Source organism: Syzygium oleosum, unplaced genomic scaffold (genome assembly GCF_021117445.2).
Source record: "Syzygium oleosum isolate NSW1041296 unplaced genomic scaffold, Sole_v2.1 Sole_v2.07, whole genome shotgun sequence".
Classification (NCBI taxonomy): domain Eukaryota; kingdom Viridiplantae; phylum Streptophyta; class Magnoliopsida; order Myrtales; family Myrtaceae; genus Syzygium; species Syzygium oleosum.
The window spans coordinates 10,791,292-10,804,623 of NW_026607491.1; the positions used below are offsets into that span (position 1 = coordinate 10,791,292).

The 13,332-nt window shown below is 41.4% G+C and overlaps 1 protein-coding gene across 1 annotated transcript; it reads right to left on the reverse strand.

The window, feature by feature from the left end:
* Window positions 1-5,801: 5,801 nt before the first annotated feature.
* LOC115694317 (cationic amino acid transporter 7, chloroplastic) lies at window positions 5,802-10,354 on the reverse strand. The gene is made up of 5 exons (XM_030621478.2): window positions 9,941-10,354; window positions 9,384-9,603; window positions 8,906-9,254; window positions 8,377-8,608; window positions 5,802-6,592 (listed from the first exon to the last, which is right to left on the reverse strand). Exons 1-5 carry the CDS (start codon window positions 10,326-10,328, stop codon window positions 6,024-6,026), a joined length of 1,758 nt encoding a protein of 585 aa, XP_030477338.2. The 5' UTR covers window positions 10,329-10,354; the 3' UTR covers window positions 5,802-6,023.
* Between the last annotated feature and the right edge of the window lie 2,978 nt (window positions 10,355-13,332).

The following is a 13,332-nucleotide window of genomic DNA, read 5'->3' on the forward strand; positions in this document are numbered from 1 at the left end:
TGAAGTTATGTGCCTCTAGATAGTAACATATCAAGCAATTTGCTTCAAACTTTCGACCAAAAAAAAAAACCAATTTGTTTCAAACTTTTCAATTAGACTAATAAATATATTCTTTTCACTTTTAATTTTGATGAGATTTATCATATACTTTAACTGTACATGAGAAAGTATTTATATATTTCACCTTGCTATATAAATTTATTTTTTTGAATTAAATATTGGGCCTTAAATTTCACAAACTAATTGAGAAAATATTTTTCATAAACAAGTTGTAATCTTGGTTAATTTTTATTAAGAATTCAATTTTACACTTTCATTAATAAAAAATATGAGAACTCGCGTACATTATTAACATTAATTTTAATAGTACATGATTAACTAATCGATTTAATCGTTTTTAACTCAAAAAAAAAAAAACAAGATTACAACTTCGTTCTTTTTTATTTTCAAACCCATCTAAATTCAAATCTGAGTATTTTTTTTTTTATCTTTCACCATCTAAATTCCATTTTGTTCTAGATAAACTTAATCTCGTACCTTCATCTATTTTTTAACATATTTTTTCTCTTTTTTCCTTATGCCTTTTGGCTAATTTTGATAGAAGGAGACTCGTACCATTTTTCGAGTCATGCGATTATGTCCTTTTATCATCGGTCATGGTATCATTTGTATTACTCAGATCGAATTTCAAGAAATATTAGAATTTTATGTATCTCTGAGTTATGTACATCTCATTCTATCCGTGACACATAATTTATACAACATAAAAAAAAACAAAACAGCACTTTAATAATTCAAATTTGGATAAACTCATGTTTTGATTGACCTTGTGATCCTATTGATGGGCTCTACATGTTTTTGGGTTGCCCACTGGGCTTTAAGTTCAAATTTGCAGCACAGAATTCATGGCCCATTGGTCACGCTATCATCCAGCGCCAACTGGCCCAACTCAAATCGGCAACCCGACTCGACGGCCACCGGCACTGTCTTCATCCGCTCTGCCTCCGGCCACCACCGGTGGAGGCAATGCTTCTGCCGCCTCCTCGCTCTCGCATATGTCCTTGCCAGTGATGATGGTCACAGCGAGCCATAGAGGGCTACGACACTCGCGATGCCAGTCGTGCTGTCGAGATGGGAACAACGTGAGGCAACAGCACAATGCGGGCGGCGGCGGCGATGGCAAGTGGGTACAGTGGTTGCTTTGGGGGAAGAAAAAGGAATGAAAGGAGAAAAGCATAAATGATATAGAGAGAGAATTGTAAGGAAAAAAAAAAGAAAAGAATGAGTGCACTAAAAATCTTAAAACTTGTCACGAAAGTGTAATCGAGTTTTAATAATTTCAAAAAATATAATCCAGTCCTAAAACTTGTCACGGTCTATAAAATGCGATCAAATCCTAGAATTTGTTACGAAAGTGAAATCGAGTTCTAAAACTTTCAAAAAGTGCAATCAACGAAAGGACTTAATTGGATCAATTTTACATTTACATTTTTTTATAAATTTTAGAACTCGATTGCACCTTCATGATAAATTTTAAGACTTTCAATACACTTATCCCATAAAAATATTTTAAAAAATAGGAAAAAGCACATCATGCCCAATTCAAAATCTAATTATGCCGAGAGAGACATGACTAGAAAACCAGAGTAATCCCCATATTTCGGTCAATACCATAATCCATGTTCTCAAACGAAAACCCACGTTCACTCAAAGGGGATCAATACCACGTGATTGCAAATCAATCTGCCGACCACTTTAATTCCTACTTAAAGGGGAAAATAAACACTTGAAAATAGTAATAAAGCAAAGAAATTAGGAGGTGGTGGGAAAAGAATCTCATATCCAGAAAAAAAACCCAATTAGTTCTATTCTTTTCTCGACGGAATACCGCATGTTAAGCTTAATTGATTCACGATGCGTTGGCCCAACTCGTGACCCGACTCGATAAAATTTACAGCGGCCCGATTGGGAATTTCATCGCGAGGTATGTGGCGGAAGCCGAGGGCTGCGGGGCCAAGGCCCGAGAACGGACGTAAATTAGGTCGGCCGAGCTTTGTTTCGCCCCAGAAAAAAAAAGGACCCGCATGAAAAGTTTGAAGAGACAAGACTGATTTCCCCAATTTTGATGGGGGCAAAATTGAGCCACGGAATGTTATCTCCTTATCGAGATGATATTCCAAAACTTTACAAGCGAAAAAAAGGCTTGTTTGAATAAAAAGAAAAAAAAACTGATTTTCTTTTGACATTCTTGAAATGATATTCCATATTTTTTTTCTCCGTGATCTTTTTCTCCACCTTCTTAATATCCCTTTTTTTGACTTGGAATCCATTTGACAGTGCAGTGCACCAATTGCAAATCCCACTTGCTTTGATACTTTGAGAGATCACTGGTCACTATAACTCCCCACCTCTCTTTCCAGATTCTTGTGCGCACAATCCACTAATTTGCATTATATTAACACAAAAATAATTTACAGCAGAAAATTAGGAAGAAATCTACATAAATTGAGCGCGCTCTTTTTATCTCTTCTCTTCTTTTCTTTTTGCCCCCCCTATTCGATGGCCCCTCGAGTTGTCGTCGGTAATTCTCGCTCGCTACGTGACCTTCGAAACCTTATATGAGCGAGAGTGACCCCCCGGAAAAGAGCTGTCAGGAAGTGAACAGGCGTGGCTCGTGAAACTTTCAATAACTATTTTGCCGACAGTTTAGGCCGATCGTGAAACCCCGGGACATTTCTTTCAAGGGTAATCTTCGAAAGGATTTGGGAAAATGCCTCGTCCCACTTGCATGGGGAGATTCAATAATGGAGAGAGGCTACAAAAACAAAGCCTCGGCCTTTCTAATGTCGGGACTCGATTGATAGGACCCAACTCAAGTTCGAGATTCCTTGAAAACGAAATCCCCAAGCTGTCCCGTTTTTTTTTTTTTTTTGCACGACGATGACGGAAGAACTCGCTTCGACGACGCGTTCCTCCCTTCCCTTTCGGCCCCGTCCCTCGACGTTGAAAAACGGAGTCAAGATTCGCGAATAATTATCAGGACTTTTCCATGATGGAGAGCTACGTATCGGTGGAGAGAGGTCGAGAGGAAAATCAATCATGGAATATCTTCGGTTTCACCCTTCAGGGGGTATTTTGACTTATCTTAGTAATAATAACAAGGGTTGGTACCACAAAAAAACTCCAAACATGTATATATACCTGTGACAAATTTTTAACTCCAAACCGGTACACCTGTGACAAATTTACCCTCCGTTAGTTTTCGCTAAATTTTACTGTCAAATTGCTGAGTTGGATGGCACGTGGCAATTGACAGGTATACTAATTTGGGGTTCACAGGTTTACCAATTTTTTTTATTTTTCGTGGTATTAAACCAATTTAACGGAGGGTAAATTTGTCATAAGTGTACCGGTTTGGGGTTTTTTTATAGTCAAAAAATTAGTTTGAGATAAATTTGTCATAGCTGTACCATTTTAGGGTTTTTTTGTGGTCAAAAAATTAGTTTTTGATAAATTTGTTACGTGTGTACCAGTTTAGGGTTTTTCGTAGTATTAACCCTAATAATAACAATAAATAATAATAATAATAATAATAATAATAATATATTATTATTACTGTTATTATTATTATTAATGATAATAAGTGGGCCCTTGCAGGAGACAAAAGGGATTGACTAAAACCGGCAAGAAGACTGTAAATCCAACATGATGGCCCATGATTTCTTGTCTTGGCATTAATCTCCTTTAATCACCTTTTTCCTTATGAATAATCCTGCTCTTTACTTTATTAATAAATAATTTTCATACATTAATCTTTTTCCAAAGCCAGAAAATTAAAATTAGTTTAATTTAATCGCCCGGGGGAATTATTCCGTACCGTGATGATAAAAAGGAGCAATGTAGAAAAGTTGTTCGGCTTTTTCCAAGTGAAGTTTTGAATAGATCGCGACGGCTTTTGTGAGAGAAGATAGGCACCGAAAATGGCGCTTTAATATATTGCATAAATCGGTCGTAATTAACCTAATCAAAGGCAATAATTTCCCAGCCAAATCCAGAGGGCCGGAAAATTGATTTAATGGTCCATTTGTTTCATGAAAAACCCGCGTTTCAGAAAACATATTTATCGAAATGATCGCTTGTATCACCTACAAAAATAAATGAACGGAAAATATTTTCATCGTTTATGAAAATGTTTAGGCATAAATCGTTGTCGATAAACAATCATTTTAAGAAAGGTCAATACCATGAAAAACTCCAAACCGGTACACCCGTGATAAATTTACCCCCAAACTAATTTTTTGACTACCAAAAACCCTAATCTTGTATCCATATGATAAATTTACCTTCCGTCAGTTTCCATCCAATTTTACCAGTCAAATTACTGAGCTGGATGACATGTGGCAGTTGACGGGTGTACCAGTTAGGATTTTACCATTCTGTTTGTCACAAATTTACCAATTTATGATTTTTTGCAGTATTAATCCAGTTTGAGGTAAATCTGTCACAGGTGTGTACCAGTTTGGGGTTTGTCGTGGTATTATCCCTTTTTAAGAAAATATTTTCCAAATCGTTCATTATCTGTAAAATTGAATGTGTATCTTTCCTCTTTAGGAATAATTTTTTTTTTCTATTTCGGATCAAATTGCGTTGAATTTGGGGAAGATAGGTCTATGAATCAGCTCTGAGAATTCGTTCGGTCTTGGATATCATTCTTTCAGGTTAATCTGGAATCGGATAAAATCCGGCATTATCACGACCTTTTCTTTCCTTTTTTATCCAAGTGCACTTTCTTTTTTCTTTTTGGGGGAGGCTTTAGAAAGCTACATATAGAAAAATTAATGCTTCAATTTTTGGTTAGATATAAATATAATAATAGGAGATAAGAATATGTAAGAAGCATAAAGTATCGATATAAATATTTAATAATAAACTCTTCTAAAGCATTATTTTGATGGCTTATTCTTCCCATTCTATAGAGTTAAGTATTAATTTATTACCTTTCAAGAAATAAAATTCAGCACCAATTCCCCAAACTTTATTGAACATGTAAGCAAAGATTGCTTGGTTAATCACTTGAATTAAGTAGGGAAAAATTGTCCAAAAAGTCTTAAAATTTCTTTGCACTTTTGCCAATTCGGTCATACACCTTTCAAATTTTGCCGATTGAGTCCTAAATCTTTTTAAGTTTTATCAATTGAATATGTCTGGCCAATTTTGGCCGGAGATCACTAATAAGGACACTGGCCGTTCTACAGGACGTCGCCAATACTAACGTGGATAATTTTTAATAACAATTAAACATGTAAGCAGGAATGCTCGGTTAATTAAGTACTTTACAAAATTACCGACACTCCACATCATTCAATTTTCTTTATATATATATATATATATATATGATATGGTAAATGTTATGATTGGACTTATAGGGTAGTAATCATAATCTTAGGATATAATATAATCATATGAATATACAAGTCAATCCGTCGGTCCATTTGTAAAGTAGGGGCTCGACATAATTGAGATTTGACGTCACGAAATGACAAGGAAAAAAATAAAGGAAGGGGGGGAGAGGATAGAAAAGAAAAGGGTGTGGAGAGAATATTGTATCGTCCCTAGACACCAAATTAATCATATCGAAAGCTCAACATCACCTCGAGATCGTATCGTGACCATTGACAATACAGTCGCGACCCATCATCTCCAATGGCATCAAATCGTCGTCCTCTTCACGAGGCGGCTAGTGGGGACAAGGCCCCTTCTCGATCCTCGATCGATTCGCATAATGATGTTCGAAAAGGAAAGATGTGGAATCTCGAATTCTCTTTGAAAATGTATGGTGAAATTGGAAGGCTTCTCAGGAGCTGTACATCTTGCGTTTCCATACAGAAATTACACGGTAGTTTGCTCTTTGCTTTCACCCTTTTGAGCATATTCACCGGTAGAGCATGTAAGGAAAAGATAGACCGAAGTCTAAAACTTAAGCTATTTGAAAGAAGAGCTGTGCTGGAAAAGGAGAAGATAATCTACACTTTGAGACTATAGTTCTCGACTCCCTCCGGTTCCTTCACCGGCTCGACGCATTTTGGCCCGACCGACAGGTCCCCTTCCGCGTCGAAGCTGGCGTGGACCCCGTAGAAGACGTAGATGAGCCCCACGGCGGCCGAGAAGACCCCGAACCGCATGTAGGATGGGCCATCGAGCGACCCGAGCAGGAAGATGTTCAGGAAGATGGAAACGCAGGGGATCCATGGCATGAGGGGCAAGCCCCAGAACTCGGGCCGGCGGGCCTGCGGGACGGTGAAATGGAACAGCTGCGCGACCACGAGGGCGACGAGCGCGCACGAAGCAAGCATGAAGTACTTGGGCTTGCCGGGAGGCGCTAGGTGCCATATGAGGGCGAAGAGGAGGGAGGTGAGGGAGAACGCGGATAGGAATGATAAGGTGGGGCGCGGGTCGGTGGTCCCAACCACCACGTAGCGGCGGTAGATGACCGCGTTGGCCACCATGTAGAAGACGAAGAGGGTGCCAATGGAGACGAGGTTGAGGAGGACGTCTAGGTCCGTGAAAAGAGCAATGGCCGCCGTTAAGATTCCTGAAAAGCATGGCACATTCGTCAGAAAGTGAGGAAAAGAATCACAATACGTTGCCAAAAAAAAAAAAATTCTTTGGAAAGATCACATGTCATCTTGGAATAGGATCGATGCTCGAAATTTTCATATCTTAGTGACCCACGAGTTGATGTGCGCTCGTTATGTTGCTAAACTAAAATCTCTAGCGATTACAAAGAACCAATCTCGGAATCGCACGTAACCAACGTTCGATGGATCCATTCGACAACGAATTTTGGACTAACATGTATAGAACACATCTATCTAATGAGTGAAAACAAAAAATAAATTTGAGGTTTAAGACGGACTAGGCAAACTTGCTTCGCAATTTCCACTTCTAGAAATACTTATCTACACGACTGATTTCGAAAGCGATAAGAATTCAAAATTAAAAAGAGTGGGTGGCGAGTTGACTCTCTCTCTGTCTAAATCCAATGAGGTCCACTTCACTTGCATTGTCATTGATTGAGGGAGGGAACTTTCCATGACAATCCCTTGGGCAAGCAGATGTCAACGTCACACGCAAGGTTCGAGTCCATGCCTCAAATCTTGTGGGTAGCACACAGGGCCCTGGTTGGGGACCATTTTAGAGACCCCCACTTGCGTGTCCTAGGCGTTGAAATTGGCCATTTCCCATATGGATCTTGTGGATTTCGGGTAATCAAAGTGACGGGCGGTCGTTAAACATCTAAATAAACAAAGATCGTCGTCATTTTCAGTCCACCGATTCTATCGTATTATGTGTAATCGGTATATCGAGAATGAGAATCTTTTTTCGATTAAGTACGATTAACCAGTTTCCGAGAACCTTAACAAAATCCTCTAATAGAGAGAGAGATAGGGACTAAGGATTGACAAGTACTGCCCACTTAACCCATGCATATCCGAATCCTAATTATCCAATTGCCCATTTAGAGCAAAAGACCCACCCAAAATCCAATTTGTGCCTTTTCCAAACTCCATCATTGTTCCATCACCTCCGCTTCTTTCATTGGCCCAAAGAACGGAAACCCCTTTGGCGGAAGTGAAGTGGTGGAACTAAGGGCAAAAGCTAGATTAGGCTCGAGCCACCATGGTCAAGTGCTAGGATTTAGGGTCATGAGTGATTTCATTCCCCACTCCTTTTTTTGGGGGGTGGGGGCGATGACAATGAAGATTCACGCATCTAATGAACGTGAATCATGCGACGATAGGTCGTTTTCGTCGTAAGAACTAACCTCGAACACACATGTGAAACTAGACCCGTGAAGATCGGTATGATTTCTAGCTGACCCATCATCTCATAGGAGCAAGCACGCTCGAAGCTTTATCCGAGACCAGCGTCGCATCGCCATGGAATGCAGCACCTCAAAGTTTTCATTTTTTTTTTTTTCTGGTGGGGAGTAGAAATCCTAATCCAACCCCACTTACAACAGAAACGGGTTCGAGGGGGTCCCTCCCAACGAGACAGACAGCAAGCAGCCACGAACCAAAGAACAAAGAACAAGAACCGGAACAAACGCGAAACTCAAAGCCCACCACAACCCAAAAAGAGAAAAAAGAAAGAGGAGCATGATAAAGAACTCTCTCATCATCGAAAAGCACTCAAAACTCACACGGCACGCAGACACGACATCCACGACATGGAGCCCAGCGAAGGACTCGTTCACGACAACTTCGTCGTTCGATTGCCGGTTAAAAAAGTGGGATTAAACGATTAATTATTGATCAGAGTTATAAGAAAGCAAAAAGAAGGGAGGGGGATGGGGCGAATGGAAGGGAACGTTACCCAGAAAAGCGGAAGCGTTGACGGGCGTGGATGACCCGGGGTGGACCCGGGCGAACCAGGCCGGGGCCACGCCGGACCGACCGATCACGCACATGTACCGCGCCTGCCCCAGCATCGCCACGATCAGGGACGTCAGGATCCCGAAGCTGGCCCCGGCCCCGATCACGTTCGACACCCACTCCCACCCTCCCTTCCCTCGGAACGCCCCCGCGAACGGCGCCTCCACGTTGATCTGCCCGCCACCCGAAACACGCACAGCAGCACCGTCAGTCATCGGCCGCAGCAAAAAATATCGAGAGAAAGCGATTGTGCTGGTGCCTAACTCGGATTTATCAGGTAAGTTAGAACATTGATGCAGACGGGGGCCTACTAGATGAACTTGTCATGGGTGCGTCCTAGATTTGCCCTGTGGATCTTACTTAGGTCCCACAAAATCTAACTGTCCAAAATTAATTTTAGCATTTCGCGACGCACACCAAATGAAATGAAATGATTCAGACAAATTGGTGGGCAATTTCCGATTCTTTACCATGTCGTAAGGCAGCAACATGGACATGGAAACGGCCATCAAGCAGTAGAGCACGGTGACGAGGACGACGGAGCCCGACACCCCGATGGGGATGTCCTTAACGGGGTCCTTCACCTCCTCGGCCATGGTCGAGACGGCGTCGTACCCAATGTAGCTCAAGTAGACCGCCGCCGCCCCGTTGAACACGCCCGCGGCGCCGTACGGGAGGAACCCGCCCGGGCTCCTCGGGTCGCCCTGCTCGGTCAAGTTCCTCCGCTCGCCCTTCGAGAACCCGATCAGGATCACGAATGCTAGGAACAGGATGTGAAGCGCCGTCAACGTCATGTTCACCTTTGAACTCTCACGTGTGCTGAAAAAAGGGCAAAAGAGAAAGAGAAAAAAAAAAAAAGAAGACAAGACATTATCGTCACTGAACATATATGGAAACATGTGTGCCCACTGATTTTGTTCTCTTTTGGGTCATTAGCTCAATCTGTACCTGTAACAGATAATGAGGGTTATGATCAAGACGACGGCGACGGCGACGAGGTCGATCTCGTTGAAACCCTTCGGGAGCCCGGGGACGGTGAGCCGCCACTTGGTGTACGAGATGCCGATGGCGGTGCCGGAGTAGGCGGTGAAGCTCCTCGCGACGGCGGCGTTCGACAGCACGTACTCCGCTATGAGATTTGCACCGGTCAAGAACGCCGCGAACTCGCCTGGAACAGGGAAAGAAAGAGCAAGAACATCGTTTTCCTGAGTCAAACGTACGAATTCACGCACAGTGCGTTACGTCTGCTTCGTAAATCGATTTGGAAAAAAAAAAAAAGGGGGACATTTGATTTATTTAAAGCATAAATGGTTTTTTCCGTAAGAGTGGAGGGCAAGCAATGCACGTAAAATCAGCGGAAAATGCACCAAAAATTCAGGGGAAAAGGACAGGAATGCACCGAAGAGAAGAAAACAGAGCAAAAAGGTCAAATTATTGTCGTCCTGTGACTTTGCCGTGTGTTTAAGGTGAAGATGGAAAGGAGTGACGAGGGCACCCGTCCGTACCGAAGGTGACGCGGAGGTAGCTGAACGCGCCGCCGGCGACGGGCATGTCGACGGCGAACTCGGTGTAGCAGAAGGCGGAGAGGAGGGCGCAGAGGCCGGCAATGGCGTAGGACAGGACGACGGCCGGGCCGGCGCATTGGCGGCTGGCCCTGCCGGTGGTTACGAAGACGCCGGCGCCCACCATACCGCCGATGCCGAGCCCGACGAGGTCGAACCAGCGGAGGGTCCTGGCCATGCTCGGCCCCGACCGGGACCGGACCCGGCTCATCTCCTCCCGGGACGTGGACACCGACCCGGCCCGGCGGGCCAGGCGAGCCGGCGTCTGGGCCAGCGCCCGCAGGTAGGCTCGGGGGCTCGAGAAGGAGGAGCTGTCGCCGCGGCTCTCCATTTCCTCTCTCTCTGCAACTCCCTTCTTTGTCTCTCTACTGATAGCGCAGAAGGAGGAGGAAGACGCGATTTATATAGGAAGAAAACAAATGTAGAATTAATTGCATATCATAGATAGAAAAAGGAAAAATATGAAAATGCAAAGCGATGAGATGTTTTTGAGGACAGAGGGGGCACAAAATCCGAGATCTCATAGTTAATAGGTAACAGGATTAATATCATTAAAAATTTTAAATTAATATATATAGTAAAAAAAATTAAATCGGTGTGTTTGTAATAAATTTATCCTCAATTTATTTCCGTTAAATTTTATTATCAAATTCCTTCGTTAAATGACACGCGACAGTTGACGGATGTACCGGTTTTATATTTTACCCTCCGTTTGTCACAGGTGTATCTGTTTATGATTTTTTTTATATTAATCCAATTTAACGGAAACTAACGGAGGTTAAATTTGTTACAAATGTACAAATTTGGAGTTTTTTTATGGTCAAAAAATTAGTTTTGGATAAATTTGTCACAAGTGTACCAGTTTTGGGTTTTCGCTGTGAGATAAATTTGACACCGATAAATCAATTTGGAGTTTTTCGTGGTATTAATCCTAGCTAATACTTTTTTGTAAAGTAAAATATTATTTACATTATAAAATTTACGGCATGAAGAACTTTAGTGTCATGCTATATTGTGCAGTGTAAATCTTTTTTTAAACCAGCTAAATAAAAAGAGAGCCGGTCTTTTTTTTTTCGTTTTTTTATCGAAGAAAAAGGTGGGGAGGGGTGACATGTGTTGGCGACTTATTTTGATACGAGAGATTGTATGAAATTCGATTTTTTATTTGTTTATGTTTACTGTCTATTTCTTTTTCTAATTTAAAGATTTCGAAGTTAGATGGTTGTGTTGTGCATTTCCCCTTGAAGCCACTTTTACGTATGCTCCTGAAAATTTATCACGTGTAATTTAAATTGATTGACGAAATGCTTAAAGAGCTTTTCAAGCCGTTCCAAAGAGATGAAGAAAAATAATTCACTTCTTAAGTTCGGAGGGTGAACAAAGACTTCCACGGAAGCTTTATTTGGCGTTCGATAAGAATGGGTTAAGCGTTAAAATCCAATCGGATTATTCGTTGAGCGGTTCACAGCTTGGTTCGTGAGTCAAAGGTTTATGGTTCGATTGCTCGGTTTACCCTCGGTCTCTGAAAAACTAGGTTCGTCTGGAGATCTAATCGTCGATCTTAGAATTCCTCACTCGTACCTTTTAGAGTCATGGCCATGGGTTCGCCCGATTAGTGTTTCGTTGGTTCCTTAAATTGAATATTTCAATAGTGAGCGAGGTAGGTCTTAATCCCGTACCGACTTTTTTCCTTCTTGAACGAGAATTTATGCTATCTAACAGCTTGCTCTGATGCTAAAGGTTTTTTTTTTTTTTATAGTTTTGTTTTATTCATTCATTTATTTTTATTTGTTTCAGAAGCTGCTAAAGATAACTATGAGGAAAGGAAGGGGGGGGGGGGCTCTTCGAGTAGGTTTTGTGGTGTTAAAAAAGTCAAAGTGTAATGGGGGGGACTGCTTTCCTGAATGGACCCCTTGCCCATAAACTGTTCATGATTCTCCTCCAATCTACTACTGTTGCATTGGCTATTTGGTTCTTTTTCATGATGAAGCTTTGCCTGTTCTATTGTCTAATCGTGTTGGACTTAGCACATGTATCCATTACAATAAGAGTATAGCATTAGCGAGAGTTGGGACCATGATAAGCTCTCTTAAAAATTTAGTGCAGTCTCAACTTGTCGATATGTCCGTGACGATCGGTGGCGATGGAAAGCTCGAATATTCTTCGGAACAGTGGCAAAGTCTTAGGGAGGAAATCGACGAATACAAACTCTATTTTCTTTTATGTGTCGTCCGGGAGTTCTAGACTACTCTGATGAAATGGGTCCACGAGAACTATCGTAGCCCCAATCAGCGTTCTTTACGCACGGAATGATCAGGGAAGAGGACCGCTCTTTAATGTTGATTTTTTTTATTTATTTCGTGAGAAAAGAAGTGTTGACATATTTACGGCAGTTTTGATATCGATGACGATTTAAAAAGAAAATTCTTGTCGATTAATAAAAGTGGATATCAAAAATCTGAGAAACTACATTGGCTGTGGACATCCTCCCCACTATCACCAATGGTCGTTGACCTTGATCACCACCTATTTAGGGTCACCTCTATTGGCAATGGAATGATCATTGCACCACTTTCGTTACTAATAAACCAAAGTTGGGGAAAAAGCTCTCAATGATCTTTAATGAGATTAAACATTAGTATGTCTAGGGGCTTTACGAATTTGAAATATTTAGCGTCGCGCGACGAAACTCAATTATCCAAAGCAAAACCAAAAGGTAAATATTATGAAAATCATATCCACGAACAAGTATGAGAATTTTTTTGTTTCGTTAGACATAATAATGATGTCATTGTTTTAGCTAATTATTCGCATTCTCTTTCCCTCTAAACGAATCTTTTTAGCTTCTATGCACAGCACAAAAAGAACTAGTAATTTCCGGCTTGGGAATTAGTGGTCTCGTATTCATTTCCCACGAACCGCGCGCAAACTGTTCGAAGCCTGGGTTACCTGTACAGGCCAAAGGAATAAACTTTACCGGTTCATGAGCTTGCGGGAAATTTCATGGGCGGTCGAATAACTGAGTCTCGGGCTCATGCCCCCGAATTATAAAAAACCCAAAAAAAAGGAAGGGCAAATACCACAAAAAATTTCAAACTACGTCAACTCTAACACAAATACCCGTAACTTTTTTTTTAATTGTGTTACCACAAACCATAAACTTGCCCATCGTGGCACAAATGCCCCCAACTTTTTTTGTGTCACGAAAAAAACCCTACCCTCCATTTCAGTTCCATCTCGGGTATATTTTTCACACCGGTATAAATTCGGAATTTTATGTCACGATGAGCAAGTTTAGAGTTTTTAGTGACACAAAACAAAAGCTCGGGGTATTT

What these genes read in the sequence shown, in the direction of transcription:
- LOC115694317 (XM_030621478.2), bottom strand. Translation starts at nt 10,328, where the DNA reads ATGGAGAGCCGCGGCGACAGCTCCTCCTTCTCGAGCCCCCGAGCCTAC. An exon ending in CTACCTCCGCGTCACCTTCG is followed by an intron (nt 9,604 to 9,940) that starts GTACGGACGGGT and finishes TCCCTGTTCCAG; the next exon opens with GCGAGTTCGCGGCGTTCTTG. An exon ending in TGTTGCTGCCTTACGACATG is followed by an intron (nt 8,609 to 8,905) that starts GTAAAGAATCGG and finishes GGTGGCGGGCAG; the next exon opens with ATCAACGTGGAGGCGCCGTT.